Here is a 21,643-nt window from a genome sequence, read left to right as displayed (position 1 = left end):
AATGACAGCACATGATTGTTTGATTTGTGCCATTGCTAAGATGGCGGCTTATGGCAGAGCAGCACCCTTTTCTGCAGCCGAGCTGAAGACACTGGTCTCCGTTATGGAGACCAGGCTGGGTCGTGCGGGCCCATTCATCACGAATAGGCAGAAACGCTCTGCCTATGCGGTGGCCCGCCGGCGGATATACGCCCGCACCCATGTGCGGCGGACCATCGCTCAGCTTGAGCGGCGGTGGTCCGACCTCCGGCGCAGGGAGCCAGAGAGGCTTCAAACCATAAGGGCCAGCATTGCTAGATGTGAGTATTTCAACAGTAAATGTGGATTTGTACATGATTGCTTACCTGACATTATTTAATCCACTAAGGTCAGCAGCCTGATCATGAGTTAAACATGGCATACAATATATGAGTGCTACTTCCTGATTGACACCCTGTAATGGTCATAAAATATGTTATTGGGGAGGATTAATGCTTGTGATGCTTACAATGGCCCAAATGTCACAGCATACCTGCCATGTTACAGGCTGTGTTTTGTAAAGGCTACTGAGGAGCTGTTTGCATGTACAAGTATCAGTACCTCTAACCTTTGCATTTATAGGTTGATAAGGCTTAATACAAATTACCACTAATTGGCACTTTTTTGATTTTTCCCAAACACAGCACGTGCACGAGCAAGGCAGGCCCGGGAGGAGGCAGAGGCAGGCCAGGCACAGGAGGAGGCAGAGGCGCCCCAGGCCCAGGAGGAGGCGGAGCCAGCGATGGCCGAGGAGGAAGAGAATGAGGAAGGGGTGGCAGAGGAAAGTGAAGGAGTGGAGGAGGCTGAGTGGCCAGTGGAGGCAGAGGTGGCAGCCGAGGAGGAGGTCGTGCCGGCCGAGGAGGCCCAGGAAGAGGGGGAGGATGAGGAGGCCTGTGAGGTGGAGCAGGCGGCCGAAAGTGGTATGTATACATAAAGATTCGTTATTCCTTTTGTCATCCACTATTTGATATGTAGCACTGTTGATTCAAATGTGTTTGAAAATACTATAAAGGCAAACAACAAATTGGGTAGCAACAGACACACTTTGGGGTTAGATAGGGTGGCCAAACCATCCCTTTCATCCTGGACACATATTAATGACACAGGTTGTGCGGATGGCTTTCAGGTCGAATTGAAGTGCCACTGAACCTGTGTAGTTAATCTGTATCCAGAAAGAAAGTGATGACTTGCTCATGTAAGGGTTACATGTCCCTGCTGGTTGCATACAATCTGTAGGCTCATATAGGTGAGTAGAGTTTACTGGTGAATGATCTTTGTAAACTAGATTCAGTATGGCATAAATGGAGTATGGCCAGGCGTGGCTTAGACTGGAGTAACAAGTGGTGAGTGCCCCTGGGCCCTCCTCTAGCTAACCACCCCCTGCGGTCTGCATGTATGTTTTTCACCATAATTGTGTGTGTATTTGGTCTTAGTAATGCTTTTGAGCATGGGAGTGGGTTAGTGCTGCAGCTTCCCCTAACTGGCATTCTGACAATGATTTCTGGAGCAGACCATCAGCAGCCAAGCCATGCTTGATTGCACAAATGTACTGAGCATTCCTGAGAGTTGTGTAACTCCCCTGCCAGGCTCCATCATATAACAGACACTGAACTTTGTTTGCCGAATTGTGATTGGTGCAGCGCGTGGCATGCTTCTCAGAGCTTAGTCATGGGTGGGTTTGGATTGAGAAGGAGCAGTATGACTGTGAGGTGTTCTACAGAGTAAAGGGTAGAGGGCCAAAATCAGGCTTTCCATGTAGTATGTATGCATGTATGTATAGGTGTATGTCTCATATATATAGGTAGATATGTGTGTATATATATATATAGTTATATATATATATATATATATATAGAATCCAGACGATCCAGCACAGCCACTGAAACAGGTATCTTCGGCGGGTGCCCACACGGCAATTACAGCAATATATTTCCAACAGAAGCGCCGCACTCCAGCCACTTGAATAAAGATTATTTAATAGTCAAGCTATAAAAAGCAACGTTTCAATACAATTAAGTATTATCGTCAGGCTACAGACATATTCAAACACACAGTTTAAATAGCAAAAATCCGCGCCTCACGGCCAGCGTGCACGCCCAGCCGGGGGACGCCTCCAGATGACATCATAATTGTTACGTTACTACACAAATGTGAAACAAAACCAAAACACTTATAAAGAAAAAACACACAACATTGAACATTGCATATAAAAAGTATCAATGTAACAAACACTATAATGAATGAAATATCAAAGACCCGCAACAGCAGCAGTTAACCAGAATGGAAATCAATGTAACAGTACATTTAAACCAACATTTTCATTCAGACCTTTGGGCGCAACTGTATCCAGCTTAATGATCCACTTAGCTTCACATTGTAGCAAAGCCAGTTTACGATCTCCTCCACGGGGAGACACTGCAATATGATCAATCATTCTATATTTGATGGTAGATACATTGTGTCTAGCAGTTAGAAAATGACGAGCTACTGGCTGCTCACTACCACCTTTCTTTACTGCTGTGGAGATAGCAGAACGATGGGCTGTCATTCTTTCTTTAAAAGCCCTCTCCGTTTTACCAATATAACTGAATCCACAGGGACAAATAATTTGGTATATAACATATCTAGAATTACATGTTAAAGTATGTCTAATAGAAATAGTTTTACCAGTCTGTGGATGGCAGAATGACGAACCTGGGATCATATAACGGCACGTAGTACAGGGGCATCGGACACAGCCCAATTTCTTAGAGCTATCACTAGGAGCAGTGTAGGTTTTAACCAAAAAGTCCCTTAAATTAGGGGGGCGTTTATAGCAAGACATTAAACGTGTAGTACCCAGACCCAAATCGGGGTCTGTCTGAATCATTGGCCATAATTTTTTAGCTGAATTATTAATTGCTGTACTCTTTTGATTAAATGAGTTTACCCATGGCAAAATAGGTTGATTGTCAGCATTGGATTTAGTGCTGTTAAGCAATGTCTCTCTGTCCAATCTGAGGATCTTTTCTTTAGTGGACAGGAGTTCAGATCTAACATAGCCACGTGCCGTAAACTTATCTATCATAGAATCCATCTGTACAATGGCCGTATCCCTATCAGAGCCAATGCGATACACACGTAGCAACTGAGAATAAGGAAGGCCATGTATTAGACTCTTAGGGTGACAGCTGGTAGGAAGTAATAGATTATTCCTGTCGGATACCTTGGAGAATAAACATGTGTCAATCTTACCTTCATTCAGGTTAATATTGACATCTAAAAAATGGACCTGGCTATTACTAAACGTAAATGTCAGTTTAATTGGACTGGGACTAGAATTATGTGTCTCAATGATGTTAACCAGATCTAAAGGATTGCCTCTCCAAAATATCAACAGATCGTCTATGTAGCGGGTGTATAAGACAATCCTACCCGCCACACAGGGATCTGCAAATAACAACTCTTTTTCCACTTGAAACATAAATATGTTCGCGTAGGATGGCGATACCGCCGCCCCCATCGCACATCCCACGTTCTGAACATAAAACTTGTCACGGTATAAGAAAAAATTCTTGGTTAAAATCAATTCCAAGAGATCTACCAACAGGCTCACATCAGGACCAATGTACTCAACATTATCATTCAGAAACCGCCTCACCGCCAGTAAGCCATCACTGTGAGGGATCACAGTGTAAAGACTACTCACATCAATAGTGAATAGCCATAAATCACTACCCCAATCAGAAGTTAAAGCAAGTTTACGTAGCAGGGAGGTAGTATCCAATAGATAATAGGGATGTACACGAATACAGGGTTGAAGTACACTATCAATGTACACCGACAGTAATTGAAACAATGATTTTCTTGCTGAAACTATTGGTCTACCCGGTGGATTTGACATTGATTTATGCAGCTTGGGTATACAGTAAAAGACCGGTACCAACGGATGTACTGGAATCAAACTACTCATCAATTTTGCTGAAATGAGTTTATCATCAACACCTCTTTGAAGCACATCAATTAAATCAACTTTAAACAAAGGTGTAGGATCCTCCTGTAACAAACTGTAGGTGTGCTCATCATTCAGGTGTTCCATCACCTGAAGATGGTAACGATCAGCATCCTGGATAACGAGCGCACCACCTTTGTCCGCGGACCTAAAGATTAAAGAGCTATTGTCACGTAGTGCATTCAAAGCAAGTCTATCAGCCCTGCTGAAATTACTAACAGGTATATCACTTGTAGAACCACAATTGTCCATTGTATCTTCATTTAGTAACCGCATAAAAGTTTTTATAGTAGGATTAAAGGACTGAGGTTCAAAATTGGACCTGGGCAATAATTTAGTTAATTGCACCGGTAACACTTCAGGTTGTATCAATTGTGGCAAAATAGGATTTTTTACAAAATGTTCTTTAAGTTTAAGACCCCGATGGAGTCTATGTTGATCCACAGTCCATTGAACCTTAGAAAAATTAGACGAAGGACAAAAGGATAAACCTTTTGAAAGTACACTGTGTTCAGCAGGGGTAAGCGCATAGGAAGACAGATTCACCACCAACTCTTGGGCTATATTGGTGGCTTGGCTGCACGCCCTTTGCCTCTTTTTTTGGTTGTCACGGCCACCTCTACGGGTATATCCACGGAGCCTCCTGCGATTCTCGCCCTGGTATAAACCCCCGATGGGTGGGCGGCTTTGGAGTTTTTTGGACCCCTTGTGGGGTTATCTGACTCACTATTGGAGGAATTGAATTCTGTGGATGAGGCCTGATCAAAGTCACCCCTATTACGCTGCCGTCTGAAAAAAGGTTTCCTGGGACCAGTAGTTCTACTTGTATCAGTCCAACGGTAAACAGTGTTCGTATCATAATCAGTGTCCACTTTGGACCTTTTGTCCTTCTTAAATTTAATCAAGTCCCTTTTATAATTTTGCACCTGAGTGTTTAACTTATCATACCAATTAGTGGTTTCATCGGACAGGAGACCATCTTTATGTAACGTTTAGTAATAGCCAGGTCCATTTTTTAGATGTCAATATTAACCTGAATGAAGGTAAGATTGACACATGTTTATTCTCCAAGGTATCCGACAGGAATAATCTATTACTTCCTACCAGCTGTCACCCTAAGAGTCTAATACATGGCCTTCCTTATTCTCAGTTGCTACGTGTGTATCGCATTGGCTCTGATAGGGATACGGCCATTGTACAGATGGATTCTATGATAGATAAGTTTACGGCACGTGGCTATGTTAGATCTGAACTCCTGTCCACTAAAGAAAAGATCCTCAGATTGGACAGAGAGACATTGCTTAACAGCACTAAATCCAATGCTGACAATCAACCTATTTTGCCATGGGTAAACTCATTTAATCAAAAGAGTACAGCAATTAATAATTCAGCTAAAAAATTATGGCCAATGATTCAGACAGACCCCGATTTGGGTCTGGGTACTACACGTTTAATGTCTTGCTATAAACGCCCCCCTAATTTAAGGGACTTTTTGGTTAAAACCTACACTGCTCCTAGTGATAGCTCTAAGAAATTGGGCTGTGTCCGATGCCCCTGTACTACGTGCCGTTATATGATCCCAGGTTCGTCATTCTGCCATCCACAGACTGGTAAAACTATTTCTATTAGACATACTTTAACATGTAATTCTAGATATGTTATATACCAAATTATTTGTCCCTGTGGATTCAGTTATATTGGTAAAACGGAGAGGGCTTTTAAAGAAAGAATGACAGCCCATCGTTCTGCTATCTCCACAGCAGTAAAGAAAGGTGGTAGTGAGCAGCCAGTAGCTCGTCATTTTCTAACTGCTAGACACAATGTATCTACCATCAAATATAGAATGATTGATCATATTGCAGTGTCTCCCCGTGGAGGAGATCGTAAACTGGCTTTGCTACAATGTGAAGCTAAGTGGATCATTAAGCTGGATACAGTTGCGCCCAAAGGTCTGAATGAAAATGTTGGTTTAAATGTACTGTTACATTGATTTCCATTCTGGTTAACTGCTGCTGTTGCGGGTCTTTGATATTTCATTCATTATAGTGTTTGTTACATTGATACTTTTTATATGCAATGTTCAATGTTGTGTGTTTTTTCTTTATAAGTGTTTTGGTTTTGTTTCACATTTGTGTAGTAACGTAACAATTATGATGTCATCTGGAGGCGTCCCCCGGCTGGGCGTGCACGCTGGCCGTGAGGCGCGGATTTTTGCTATTTAAACTGTGTGTTTGAATATGTCTGTAGCCTGACGATAATACTTAATTGTATTGAAACGTTGCTTTTTATAGCTTGACTATTAAATAATCTTTATTCAAGTGGCTGGAGTGCGGCGCTTCTGTTGGAAATATATATATATATATATATATACACACACACCTCTCAGAATGCATGTTTAAAATGTAGGTTTGACTATGTTAAATGTATGCATGAATATCATTAGTCATTTTTCATTTTTAATTTCCTCCACAGATGAGCCTGCCCAAGCAGAGGAGGGTCGCCGTGGGGCCCTCCTTAGAGTCAGAGGCCTGATGAGGGAAATGTTGGTCCTAATGGACGAAATAATTGATGGGGAAATTTGAATTTTTTTTTTTACCGTTCTGTATGAATAAATCGTTCTTTAAAGTTGAAAGTTGTCAGTGTTTTTTTCTAACATGCTAAAGTATATGTGTAAGTTGTTTAAAATGTTTAAAATAAGCAAAATGTACATAGTGTAGATAGATGTATGTTAGGGTCACATGCTGTAAGGGTTAATGTGTGTCATGAATGTAGTAGGAATGTGGGTCAGTATAGATGAGCATTTAATTGATTGAAATTGCTAACAATCCCTTTTTCAGGAGGTTGCCTAATAGCCTAAGTGGGTCATGTGATCGCTGTGTGTACTCAGTACAAAAGTGTTGGATTGTGCGTAAATACTCCGCATCGGGGCGTACGGACAGCTTTCCATACGTTCTCACGCGGTAAGACCGTGCTTGTGCGGGAAGACCGTGCAAGAATCTGTACGTTTCCACCGCACACGCACGGTTTGTATGTCGTCCGTACACACGCCCTGTTCTTAAAGAGTGAGTCCGTCCGAATGCGGAGGACACGTGGGCGTTTCTACGGACGATGCCCGCACGCCGCCGTACAGCGCACCGTAAGAATTCGGGAATATCCGCACCGATCAGAATAAGGGCCAAAGTGACATTATTCATTCAAGGAGTGTTTCAGATCCGCTCAGTGGCTGCAATAAGTTGTTTGCTTATATTCTATAGCTAACTTAGCATTACATGTTTATGAAACAGTATGCTTTTTCTTGTTTACATATATATATATATATATATATACAGTGGTCGAAGTGGAAATTTTGAAGTGGGGGTATGGAAATTTTGAAGTGGGGGTATGGAAAAGTAAAGAGTGAATATAGTGCGCACCTTCGGACACCCCCCTGTCCATCAACGTCCCCTGCCAGACTGCCCCGTTGTACAGGGGTATTACAAAAGCACAATATGCGCTGCTGAGTGATCAGAGAGCATCCTGAGGGGGGGAAAAAAGGTTTTTTTTTTCTCTTCAGATTAAAGTGGCGGTATGGCATACCCCCGTATACCGCCCCACTTCGACCACTGTGTATATATATATATATATATATATATATATAATTTTTCAAATTGTTTTATATGTCATATTTTTTATGATTTATTAAAAACATATATTTTTATAATAAATTGTATTTGGATCAATTGGTTGACTCCATTTGCTGTGTGTGTAGCACTCCATAATATATATCTTTTGGATGAGCCATTACACTGCTGATTGGTTCTGTGGAGCTGCAGCACACGCAACAAATAAAAAGGGTCTTTGGGATAGATTACGCAGTGTTTATTTGAACCAGACTAGTGCCTCCTATATATATATATATATATATATATTTTAAGTACTGTATTGTGTTGAAATTTTTCCTTGGACAGATTGCATTTACACACCCATTGTCTGGCTTTAAAATACATTTTCTAAATTAAAATCTGTTGGTAAAACATGATAAATGTTTTAGTAATTTAAAAGCTTCCAGTCAGTATGTATTTTCAGACATTGATGCTCTCTCAGAGGCTTGGCCAATTTGTTTCTAATCTTCAGGTTTCATCTTGTTTACATGTGAAGAGTGTTCTCTATGTGAAGAGTGTTCTCTATACAGCTGCTTGTAATATTTGATAATACTTGAAGTAGATTGGGAAACCTTTTGTGAATTGCACTTGGTGGATTTTTAATGTTTGAAGCAAATATCTACAATACCAATTTTTCTGCAAACGAGCAATTGCTTAATTGCTGAACATGCGTTGCACTCCGCACACACCGTGATGGTCTTAGTGGACATTGGTTGCTATGGGTAACATACCATAGGGGCAGTAGGGATGGACAATTATTTCTGGACAAAACCAGTGCTGGTGGCTGCCAATCATAAAATGTGTACAAAGAATGTGAACCAAATCCTGCCCTTTACCACGTAACTGAACCTAAGAAGCACATATAAACACAATCTACTTCATTTGATATATATTTTTGGGTGTCTAGGGGTGCCTTGGAAAAATTCTGATACTCTAGGGTGCAGTGATTATAAAAAGATTGGGAACCCCTGCGTTAATAATTTGAATTGGTCCTGGACCACCAACCCGAGGCTGGTATAGGTCATTGGTACGATCTCATCTAGAATACTGTGTCCAGTTCTGGAGACCATATCTCCAAAAGGATATAAATACTCTAGAGACAGTACAAAGAAGGGCAACTAAAATTGTACATGGCCTACAAAACTTACCCAGAAAAAATCTCAAATATGTAGAGTTTGGAGAATGGGAAAGGGGGTGACATTATAGAAACTGGAGGGAGGGAGGTTCATGGGAAATCTGAGGAACAATTACTTTAGAAAGGGTAGTGGACAAGTGGAATAGCCTCCCATCAGAGGTGGTAGAGGCTAATATAGTAGAACAATTTAAACATGTATAACATAGACATAAGGACATCCTCACAAAGAAAGGAGGATCAAATAGGGTTTAAGGTTAACAATATGGTTAAAAAAGGGGCAAGCTGGGGGCGTGGCTTTGACGGGCAGGTAAGAGGAAGCTTTCTCCCGCTGCTCCCCACTTCAACCATCCTGTCTACCCATCCTGTTTCTGCCCATCGGTACCTGGCCGCTTCTGATTGTGGGGGAGATCTCCTAGACTACCTGGGTCACTCCACGGGCAGGATCGGGTCGCCTGCTGTGGAGATATCCGGCTCACTACAAGCTGCAGGGCAGAGGTCTGGTGCCGACACCATCTTGCCGCCACTGCTGTCTGACAGGGCACTGATTGCCCGGGTGCCCGGCTCCTGCGCTGGTCTGTCTGACGCCCGGCGGTGGTCTTCTGTGCTGCCATTCTGCGCTCCCCAGCACACATACTGGCATTCAGACGGGGCACATCTACTGCAGCTCTGGTGAGGGAGGAGCCTGGCCTTCACAAGCCTGCGGGGACACCCTTACACTAACAGAGGGAGAGAAAACTGTGTCGTCCATACTGCCAAGGTACAGCCTTTCATAAAGCGCAAATTGGGCTGCTCCATCCACTACCATTTGTGTATTTAGGTGAGTGGTGTGCTAGCCACCACTATCCTACATTCAATATCTATTTGGGGTATGCCTCTACTACACTGTATCAGCGATGTTTGACCACTTACACCCCATCCTTGAGGCCATTAATGCCTTTACACAGAGGATCCTTATTGCACTAGAAGATGTGAACATTATCTCAGAAAATCCTGTACCTGCGGCTTGTGTGTTGCCTACATCTGAGACATTTCTGGATCAATCCTGTCAAATGAAGGTAACCCCTACTACTGACTCTATGCCAACAACACCTGATTTTGTGGACTCTCCAAAGCTCTGTCCAACGGCTTCTCTACTGGTCTACTGTAAGCAGGTTGGATATGGTGCTAATGTTGGGGAGGCTGTCCTTCTTGGCCTTGGAACTATAAGCTATACAGATCCTGAAATTCACTGCTTCATGGAAATATACTCCCTGATATCTTTCTATATTCTCTGCTTGGACTATGGTGGGAACTGTTTAGGTCACCCTGCGCTGTCTATTTCAGCTGTTATGGAACTCTGGATCCGGTTACTCAAATATCCTGGTTTTTCGATGCGTTTGCGATACTTTGAGACAATCCTATTCCCTACTTCGAGGGCCCTTCATAACCTTGAGAGATGGCCGGACTAGATTCCTGGCCCGCATATTAACATTGGATAGTTTGTCTATATATCTCTGTTTATTTTTACATTAATGTGTTCTCTTTCTCTGATATAGAATCTGTGTTATATATGTCCAATATGTGTTAAGCAGCCGTGCTTACTTAGGGAGAGTCGGGGTCAGTTCTATATAACTGTCGGGGTCAGTTCTATATTCTATATCCTGATGATCATATAATTCTGAGCTCCCTGCTCTGGGCCACTTTATATTTCAGTAACTGGGTTTCTAAATTCTGCTTACCCAACATTTTTTTTTTTATTCTGTGCTTTGTTTATTGCATAGCTTTTCTATCCGTGGGATTCAGAGGAGTTACCCTTGGGCCTCAAAACTATTTGATCCCGCTTTATTGCCCGTTAGGCATTTGTTTTGTTATCCTTTATATGGGGTGGGGGGAGGGGGGGTGGTTAGATAGGTACTATTGCGTAGGGAATGGAGGGATGAGAGTAAGGGAGGAATTAGGATTTTAGGCTAGGCTAGCTATTTACAGCTGCAGGCCACGAATTTATCCCTTTTTAGAGTTAGTAGTTTAGTTAGTTGGGAGGGAACCAGGTATGCCTTAGTTGGGGGTAGGTTGTACAGGGTGGGGTGTTATGTGGGAGGGTTGCTTTGGGGTTTGTGGGTGTTTTTTTCTTTGTAAGTATTAGTGGGTTTAGATCTAAGTAGGCTAGATAGCGAGCTATTTTATTATCCTAAGTGGTGTTTTCATCTGATGTCTGCTTCTATACTGCAATTTGATGGTGCGTAGTGTCTGCTTGTAAGGCATGTTGTTTTGTTATATCTTCTTCCATACTGCTGGATGCGAAGCCCCGGATGGCGCCTCTGGGTATTTGTGTGACTGTCTATGCTATTGAGAGCTAACATGTATCTTGTAAATCCTTCTGTATATCTGAAAGATTATGATCTTATATGCTATGTGCACCTCTTTTGTAACACCACAATCTATAATATATTGTAATGTGTTTGTTTGCTTTTAAATGCAAAATCAATAAATATACTCAATTTAAAAAAAAAGGGGGGTAAGCTAGATGGACCGAATGGTTCTTATCTGCCGTCAAATTCTATGTATCTGGGGGCGTGGCTTGGCCTGCAACACGAGCGAACGCGGGGAGCTAGAGCTCCGACCAGATCCTTGTTTAATATCCTCCCCCGTGGTCCCAGCAACCGGCAAACGTACCCCCACAGGCTCCGGAGCTGCTTCTGATTCCCCGCGCTGTTTGTCTCCTGTCTGGGCGGTGCACAGAAAGCTGAGCGACTGTACGGGCGTGACTGGGTGTCCTATCCTCCTGGTGTGGACGCCATATTGGATCCGCTGGCGGCTCTGGAGTTCCCGGAGCGCGCCCTCTCATATTAGCTGCGCAGGTGCCTGGCCCGGTGGTCTGGCGGGAGGTGGTGGCCGGTAACCCTCCAGTGGATTTACAGCGGTGAGCGGGGGGACACCTCTGTGGAGTTGCGCTGCTTGGCTGGCTGGAGGCGCGGGTGCAGCCCTGGTCGTCTGGCCCCTGGCCTGGGCTACCTTTGTGACGCGACTTCTACACAGGCTGGGATCCATGGGCGCTCATTACTTCTTCTGAGCCTGCAAATCTGCTTAAAGGTCTCCCTTACCTGGCAAGTGGACTGAGTACTTCACCTAGACCAAGATCTGTACAATCCTGCTGCTAAAATGGTGAGCCTTCTGCATTGTATACTACAGGCTATAAATTATACTGTTGACAGGCTGTGTCGGGAGCTGTCTGTACTACATGATTGTACCTTGGGTACTCCATATGCGCATTAGAACCCTCCTACTGTAACCACTGTTACTGCGCCCCAGGTACTTACCCCTGCTGCCTATCTGGGTAAGGATGAGGCTTTATATGCTCGAGGGGAATGCTCCATGACCATGGATTCTATGCCTCTGGCTCATTCTGATACAGCCTCTATGTATCCTGCGATGGATTACGTGCTGGGAACAGTTTGTGTGGATATTTTTCCGTCCCCTCACTGCCCTGTAACAATACATGCAGATTCTGTGACTCTCAATAACCTGCTGCACCTCTCTGGATCTGCTATACCATGCTTCACCCTTATAGATCCTGATGCTACGATTATATATCCGTTTCTATACCCGCTACCTCTCTGAGATTCTGGGCTATGCTTTACAAGAGTTTTGATCCTACCCCAGTCTACACGTGGATGCCTGATCTCCTACTGTGTGCTATATATAGATCCTTTCTGGGACTGAAGAACTGGCCCGATTAGCTCCGCATCGATATATACAGATCCTTTTTGGGACTGATGAGCTGGCACGACTAGATCCGCATGCTGTTTGGAAACCTACAATGTTTTTGCATTTCTCTTGGTTCTGACTAATTTACTAAAATGTATTTTTATTACTAGGTTATATCTGCTTTGCACCGATATGCCCTTATGTAAATCTTTTTCTTATGCCTGCTTTAATTGTTTCCATGTACTGTACCCTTTTGTACAAAATGTTTAATTACATATACTAGTTTAGAATGGGAAAATGGACACAAATTGGTTATTATATTTAGTGGGGAAGTTGAATATCGAATTTATGTCTTTGGAGTCTGGGGGAACTGCCCCCAAGCCACCACATTCATTGAACTTAACATCCTGTATCAGCAGGGGAGGGGGGGGGGGGGGGTAGTATAGTAAAGCTGGGAGGGGGGTAGGGTTTAGATAGATAGTTAAAGTTTGGGCTGGGACTATAGTTTAGGGATCCAAGTGCACCCTAGTTGGGGATGGGTAGTACAGGGTGGGGGGTTTTAGGGGTGGTTTGATTTGGGCGTTTGGGGGGGTGTGATTTATTTTAGTTTTCCAGTAACCGCGATGGATGGTCTTGCTTGGTAACTATTAAAATAGTTGTAAATTACTTTATGCTACAAACTATTTAGTGCTGGATGATATTGCTCCCTTTTAGTGAGCATGACTGCTTCATACAGTATAAGGAACCACCTCAATATTTACCCGAGTAGGCGCCCTCGGGTTTATACATATATCCTGTATTACTTCGCAGCAGTGCGATTTCTAGAATGTTCTGTCTCAGCTATACCTTTTGGTTCACTAACACTCTGCTTATTGTATAATTGGATTTGCAACTCCGTCTGTCACTCATTCCATTTTATGTATGTTTTATATGTGGGGGGGTTTCCTTGTTTGTATGCAAAAATAATAAAAATTACTGAATCTAAAAAAAAAAAAATTCTATGTATCTGGAAAATGAAGTTATTTTAGCTTGTACTGCGCACATGCTTCAATTTTGCAGAAATCGGTTATCTCAATGGGTGTGGGTGAAAAATGAAAATTCTCCTGTAATGGCTAGATTGAATATAAAGATGTAATTAAGTAATATTTGCAAAGGGAAGATCTCCCCAGAGTTATCTGCAGATTTGTACAATTTTTGTGATGAATTAAACAGGGTCACAATAACATGGAGGATTTATTTTCTATCAGCTAGCATTTGTGCAACATGAGGTGTGGAGTGTAATGCACAGGTATTATTGACTAGGGCAGTGGCGTAGCTATGGGTCCGCAGCGCTAGCGGTGGCCAGGGGGGGGGGGGGGAGCCGGCGCCAACAGGGCGCAGGGTCACGGAGCCGGAGGCTGCAGTTCTTTGTGAGCTGCAGCAGCCTGCCAGCCAATACGCAGACTTCAGTTCTTCTTCGTCTCTGGTTGTAGGTGAGGACGCTCATTGACCCGCCTAATGACCTGTCCATGGGGCGGGCTGTGGGTGGGTCATGAGCATCCTCACACAGCAAGCCTCACACAGAGCCCCTCCCCCTTTCTCCCTGCATGTCACTCCCCCTTCCACACAGCCCGCTCTGTACTTCCACTGTGGCCGCCACTTCCCTGCTTGCTGTATAGAGCGGCAGCCAGCAGATGAAAAGTGAGCACTATGGGGGGTGGTGGAGAAAGAGAGAGAGAGCATGCTAGCAACCGCAGCACTGCTCTGTGGAAGCAGCTACAGCAGCCGGCGCTGTGAAGTTGCAGCCTGCGCCAGGAGTAGCTGGCACGCAGGCTGCAATGGATCATGGATGAGACAGGGACTAGCGCAGCACTTTACCTCCTCTGCCCGCCCCATCCTGCTGTCTGCCTGAAGAAGTTAGGTAAATAATGGCAGGTATTTTGTCAATTTTTTTTTTTATGTTTTCTATATACATTTTATTTGCGTACCATACAGGGGTGCAGGGGGATAGACAGGTGAAGGGGGGACAGGGGAGATGGATAGGTGAGGGGGGGGGGGCAGAGGTGCAGGAGGATGGAGAGGTGCAAGGGGGATAGAAGGTACAGGGGAGGACAGAGGGATGGGTAGATGCAGATCGGGGACAGAATGCTGCAGGTAGGACAGAGGATGGAGAGGTGCAGGGGGGATCGAGGGCAGATAGGACAGGGGATACAGAGGTGCACGGGGGGGGGGGGGGGGCAGAAATGTTTTTGGCTTGGGGGAACAAAATTTCTAGTTACGCCACTGGACTAGGGGCGCACACAAGTGACTGGGTGGTTACTATAGTGATTATATATACATCCATTTAAATGGAACTGTTTGCAAAGCTCATATGGTGAGATTTAATAGGATGAGAGTTTCAGAAAGTGAGAGATTTGGTGAGAAATCTCCAGTTTTTTTAAAGCGGCAATCATTTACACTGCAAAATCAAACTGGCTTTGCAGTGTAAATGATTGCCACTTTAAAAAAACTGGAGATTTCTCACCAAATCTCTCACTTTCTGAAACTCTCATCCCATTAAATCTCACCCTTAATGTCTAATGACTAATGAATAATTGACAACCTCATCAGCTATTACTGTTGCTTTGGAGGTTATGATATAATAGAATAAGATGCAAGAATCCTAAAAATCAAGAAATAAATTACAATGTTAATTGTTTATTTGCTTTTAAATTTTCTTATATGTATATACAGATTTTTTTTTTATACAAATGCACAACAAATAATTACTAAATCACTGAATTGACAGGTGATTGATATAATGAATTCTTGAAATCCCTTAAATAATGCAACTCAAACCAGCTGTGGCATCTTGAAAAAGTCTCCAATGCTATGAGACTAAACGCGTCGACTCCCCCTAGTTCACTGGTCAGTCCGACTACACTGCAGCAGCAGCAAGCTCTTTACAATCATCTCCACAACGGAGCCCTCCCTGCAATGTCACCGCCATGCAGGACCACTGACATAGACGTAAGGCCGCCACACCACTGCGTCTCCCTGCACCAGACCTGGCAATAGGAGAACTAAGGGGGTTACTCAGCTTCACTCGCAAATGCAAATTCCTTCTCAAATGGACAAAACCATGTTCACTGCAGATGGGGCATATGTAACGTGCAGAGAGAATTAGATTTGGGTGGGTTATTTTGTTTCTGTGCAGGGAAAAAGTTTCTACCTGTCCTCTGGTCTTTTTCAAGGCTTTTGGTGTGTTCAGAACCGCCTTCCCTGATCAGGGATTGGTGGGGGGGGGACCTTACAGGAACACACTGGAGTACTATCTGCACACACACATTACAGCCTTGAGAAAAACCAGAGCAAACATGTTGGGAGTATTCTCCTGGGAGACGGTGACAGCTAGCAGGCGGGGTGTGGTATATTTCACCAGCAGTCGGGATTCCGACAGTCATTACTCAGACGTTGGAATCCCGACTGCACAGCGGGGGGGGGGGGGGGCTTGGGGGGCAATGAAGCCCCTTACGGGCTCGCTGCACTCGCCACCTATTTTATTCTCCCTCTATGGGGGTCGTGGACCCCCATGAGGGAGCAGTCGGGATTCCGACGTCGGAGTAATGACTGTCGGAATCCCGACTATCGGGGAGACGTCCGGCACCCAGCAGGCGTGATACCATTTAACAGGACCTGACCATCAGCATATTGCCTGGGCTGCTTGCAATTGTTGTACAATCCTGTTTAGAACTGCTTTCTCCAAACAGTTCCTACAAGAACTGAACCCTGGGAGCTTGTTGTGTTTGTACATGTTTACATCATCATCATTATTGTATTTTGTTGTTGTTTTGTAATATATATTTATTGAATTATGAAAATACAACATATGGCAATGAAGGCAGCAAACAAGAAAATATGGAAAAAATGTAACAGAAATGGATCATGGATGGATCCATACAATTCTGTCTAGCAGTATTGTATTTTTTTATTGTGATTTTATTGTAAATATTTTGTGCATTTTATGTACTGAGTGTGCCGAAGAACACTCCAGAGTGACCCATATTAGTGGCAAATTATTTGCGTACTAAGAGTAACCCACCTTCATTTTCTGTTTTACCAATTTGCTTGGAGAGGATATCTCTAAACCAACCCGGGCAGTAGACCACACATATGCAGAAGTCTCAATAGAGCAGTGAAGAGAGCTGATATGGTAACTTCACTCCAAGCAAATTGTAGGGACAGTTCCTTTCAGAGATCCTGTACCAGAGCTGGCCATAGGCAAAGCAGGCTAATGCCTAGGACAGTGGTTCAAAAAGTGTGAGCCTAGGTGGTGCCTCAGGTTGGTGGTCCATAACAAATTCAAATTATTTATGGTCAATGAAATAGGCAAAATCAGTGCTTGTGGCTTCCAATATGGTGCGGTCAACCTGGGGCTGCACCATATTCTACAACACCTCGACCTCCCCGGCACCTATGTGAGAGTTCTATTCGTGGACTTCAGCTCGGCCTTTAACACTATCGTCCCCCACATCCTGCATCCAAAACTCCATTCCTTAGGAGTACCAGAATCAACATGCTCCTGGATTGCGGACTTTCTAATGGAAAGGACACAGGTGGTGAGAGCCGGCGCCCACATGTCCAGTGCACACACGATCATCACTGGTGCCCCTCAAGGATGCATCCTCTCCCCACTGCTCTTCTCCCTGTACACTAACAACTGCACCTCAATGGCGAAATCAGTGAAAATCATAAAATTTGTGGATGACACCACAGTCATTGGCCTAATCAAAGAGGGTGATGAATCTGCATACAGACTAGAAGTGGACAGACAACAACCTTGTCCTAAACCCTTCCAAAACAGTCGAGATGGTGATTGACTTCAGAAACAAACCAAAAGCCCTGGCCATGCTAGAAATATCCAACGCAGAGGTGGAGAGGGTTAACTCCTTCAAATTCCTGGGGACATCCATTACCAGTGATTTGAAATGGGGACCAAACATAATCACTAATGTCAAAAAAGCCCAACAGCGACTGTGCTTCTTGAGGCAACTCAAGAAATTCAACATTCCGCAGGATCTGCTGTGTGTTTTCTACACTGCAATCGTGGAGTCCGTCCTATGCTCCTCCATCACAATTTGGTATGGGGGGCCCGTGAAAATGACAAACAAAGACTACAAAGTGTCGTGAAGACAGCAGAGAAAATCATTGGAACTGGCCTCCCCCTGTCAAAGATATATACTCAGCCAGGGCCAGGAAGCGTGCAGGAAGGATTGTGTCAGATAAGCTGCAACCAGGTTACAACCTGTTTGAGATTCTACCATCGGGAAGACGTTTCAGGTCCGTCCCTGTGAGGACTACCAGATCTGCAAGAAGCTTCTTCCCATTAGCCATCCACTGAACAACTGCGTCCAAGCAAGCGAAATCCTGAACTCTGCCCATTAAAATAAAATAAACTCTAAACTCTTTGCTACCTGTCCACTAAAAACGTACCTTAAGGATTAAAATGCTTATAATGTATGTGCCCCCTCCCCCCCCCCCCTTCTTGTTTTCATACTGGTGCTGCTGTGTTGTCCACAAAAATGTCCTAGTGTATGCATGTATGCATGGCCAATAAAGTTGATTTTGATTATAAAATATGTGGGTAAGCAGAAGTGAATCATGTTACTCACCACATAACTGGACCTAGGGTAAAAATGTAATCACAATTTTTTTAATTTAATATTTTTTTTATGAAATTCTCACTTTTGGCCTAGGGGTGCTGTGAAAAATATTCTTATGCAGTAGGGTGCTGTGATTCAAAAAGTTTGGTAACCACTGGCCTAGGACATTTGTATGTCTAAGGGCACCCACTCCAAGCTCCAAGCCTAGGGCGGGTTCTGCCTGACAATAGGTAGCAGTAGGAGCCGCACAGACCAGGGCTGGATTAAGCACCCCCAGGAAAACTACTCTGGGAAGACCAATCTGCAGTGCTGCGGCTTCATCGGCAGTCGCTGACGGCACCACAATGCACTGCTAGGTTGTCTGCGCCACCGTCGGCCGTCCAATGAGGAGAGTGAAAGCCTGTGCCGGCACACTGTATAATGAAGTTTGGCACCGCGTACGCTGTGGGGAAGATGGCTCATCTTGGAGAGACAGCGGGTATAACAAGCAGGAGGATGCAGCAGTCATTGCACTGTATGCAGACAACAAGACAGCTGTAATTTGTTTGTATTGATTAAATGTTATAGTATGTATAGATATATTTAAAATTTATTTTAGAATTATTGTATTATTATATTATTTATGCCCAGTGATCTATAGGATCGCATGGGTGCGGAAGCTTCCACGAATGGAGCGCAGCTTGGCACGAATACTCACAATCGTGGCACATTCATACCTGCGACCCAATCAAGGGTAAGATAAAAAGTGTCACATCTATATGTTTATATTTTGTGGGTATACATTTTGTAATGTGAATAAGGAGCAGTACAGGGTTGTGTAAGGTGAATAAGGAGCCATAGGCTGTGGTGTAATGTGAATAAGGAGTTGTATGGGGTTATGTAATGTGGAAAAGTAGTAATGTGCTGTTGGAGTAATATGTGGTAGTATTGTGAATAACGGACACTACTGTGTAACATAATGGAAATGGATGCTGGTATAGAGGCGGAACTAGTGGTGGTGCTAGGGGGCACCAGCTAAAATGTTGCCTAGGGTATAAAATTGGTTAGTGCCGACTCTGCTCTGTACCCACATGCTTTTTGATACATAATGCGGTATGATCACATACTGCATTGCGATTCTGGGAGTGAATATTGGGCCCAGATCGCATTGAGATTGTGATTAATAATGGGTCTCTGTATCATAAAGTTGTGAAAGTCTTCAAAAGTATCATACTGAATTACTATGGGCCATATTCAATGAGAAAAATTCGCCGTGCATGGCGAGAGATTTTTTCTCTCGCCATGCACTCGCCCTGTTCCGGAGGGCTCGCTGCCACTCCTGCTCCCACTATTCAATGTGGTTAAGACTCGCCGCCACTCGCGGCGAGTCTTAACCCCTGCAGCGGACGAGCATCCGCGGCAGGGAGCCGGGGGACGGTGGCAGAACATATGTGGAGGGATGGAGGGCTCCCCGGGACCCAGGCAGCACAAGCTGCCCCCCCTATAGCCAGCGGGGGACCCAGTATTCACTGCATCCGATCGTGCATATGTAATGATCGGGTGCAGTGAATATATGAATATCTAATTAGCGGCTCGAGAGCTCCGTCCCCCTGCTGGCTGCTCTGTGAAATTTTTTTTTTTTTTAAATATATATATTTTTTATTAAATATATATTCATGTGCTATAAGCACATGAATAAAAATAACATGCCCCTTCACAGAAAAAAATTCCTGATTTTTTTACACCAAAATTTAAAAAAAAAAACCTTTTAGTTTAAAAGTTCACATTGCAGTTCTCCATGAAAAGATGGAGAATTGCTACACGGAGAGACACGGCGAAAATCACTTAAAAAGACGGCGAAAATATCACATTGAATAGGGTGGTTCACTTTTGGAGAGCAAAATGCTCCTTCCAACGCGAAAATAGCACAAACTCGCCATGAAACACGGCAAATTTTTCTTATTGAATATGGCCCTATGTATGAGAGTACTGCAGCCCTTATATGTTTACTCAACACTGTAATTGTACTGCTGTCAGCAAATATGGTCTCTGCAATAAATTATGGTCAGCATAATGACTTTTTTGCCAAGATCCACATGTTACTTACCTTTTGACTGCATTGTGTGCTATGCTGTTCATGCTGCAGGAGTTACTTATGCCACAGTACATGAAAAACATCTCTCCTCCTAGAATTTGGCATGGAATTGTAAACCTTATTTGAGGCAGTACTCCACCTGTACAGTTTTGGCCTCAAAATGAGAAGGCAGCTATTGATCAGTGCAGCAGAGGTAGTGACCAGTGCAATAATCATATATGTGGCACAATATCATATTTGTTTACCAAGATGCGTTTATAGACCTGTTTTTCAGTATCCCTTCCCACTCATGTATTCTGTGTAAATAAATACACACAAAATATATACACATTAATAATATATATATATATATATATATATATATATATATATATATATTCACACACAAACAAGAAACAAAACTGTATGCTAATAAGTAATATAAAATGCTCTAGGGCAAATGTCTCTTTATTCTATAATCAGCTTTACCAAACACAGAGAACAGTAAGTACCCCAGAGTTATAAATAACCGAACATAACAGGACTGAGTCCCCCAGCACACAGCAAGTTGTAACCACACCTAAGTATCGCGTACACTGTATTTGTTGGTGAGTCACACAGATAGCGTCAGGGGAGCAGAATCTCACCGAATGTTGATAAGACGCAGAGCAGGATCCAGGCGACTCCCTGAAGTTGCGCTGCCATCTTCTGCAGCCGCCTCCACAACATCCAGAAAGGACTGTGCAGTGTGCAGCCAGGAGCTTAGAGGGAGTCACCCTCGCTGTGTATTATACCCTCCGGCGGTCCGGAGTCTGCGTGGAGAGATGTGTGAGAGGGGCAGGCAGCCGCAGCAGGCAGCTCTCTCCCCTCCTCTGGCGTCTCTCGCTCCTCCCGGCGGTGACAGTAACCCACTCTGCACATGCCCGCTGCCTGCCCTACGCTCGTAACGGCACATTGCCCGCATCTGCGGGGGACACACGCGTATAAATGTTATTTACTACTTGTTGTTACTTGTTAACGATGGCAATGATCCTGTGTCATTGACAATTTTCCTTGAACTCCTGTACACTGTCCCAGACAAATGATATTGTGCATAGACACATTGATTGTACAAACGATCTCCGGTTATACAGTAGATAGGCCGTTCAGGACCACAAATCATTAAGGATATATCATTTGGTACAAAAAAAAAAAAAACAATCACAATCTTAAAGACTTGGGGAAAATGGAGGAGGGGAGTGGACAGGCAAATACCAAATAGTTTGTCATCCATGGTATCATTCATCTTGCCTACACACAGAACAATGGGCGGAATTCTCTAATAACTCCCGCAGCACATCGCCGCATTTTTAATAATCGCATATGCAGTAACATGCGATTTTTAACGCAAAAGCGATGGCCGGCGATGTGCTGTGGGTCCCCCCTCCCTCCCTGAACCCTCACACGGCTGTGTGAGGACTCCTTTTCCTCCTCCCTGCACCCGGAAGCTGTGCAGGGAGG

General features: G+C 43.9%; 1 protein-coding gene and 1 long non-coding RNA gene across 2 annotated transcripts in view; one reads left to right on the top strand and one right to left on the bottom strand.

Annotated features, from left to right (window-relative positions):
* SHISA4 (shisa family member 4) overlaps window positions 1–21,022 on the bottom strand; it is a 64,908-nt gene extending 43,886 nt beyond the window's left edge. The window contains exon 1 of the mRNA XM_083173233.1: window positions 20,791–21,022. Coding sequence (XP_083029359.1) covers window positions 20,791–20,872 — 82 coding nt within the window. The 5' untranslated portion in view covers window positions 20,873–21,022. The remainder of the gene's footprint in view (window positions 1–20,790) is intronic.
* Window positions 557–6,591, top strand: LOC146059286 (uncharacterized). The gene is made up of 2 exons (XR_014470211.1): window positions 557–938; window positions 6,482–6,591. It is a non-coding gene; the product is annotated as an uncharacterized LOC146059286 (long non-coding RNA).
* Window positions 21,023–21,643: the final 621 nt, after the last annotated feature.

This window comes from Crinia signifera, chromosome 2 (genome assembly GCF_055691185.1).
Source record: "Crinia signifera chromosome 2, ASM5569118v1, whole genome shotgun sequence".
Classification (NCBI taxonomy): domain Eukaryota; kingdom Metazoa; phylum Chordata; class Amphibia; order Anura; family Myobatrachidae; genus Crinia; species Crinia signifera.
This window is presented reverse-complemented; position numbering and strand designations above follow the sequence as displayed.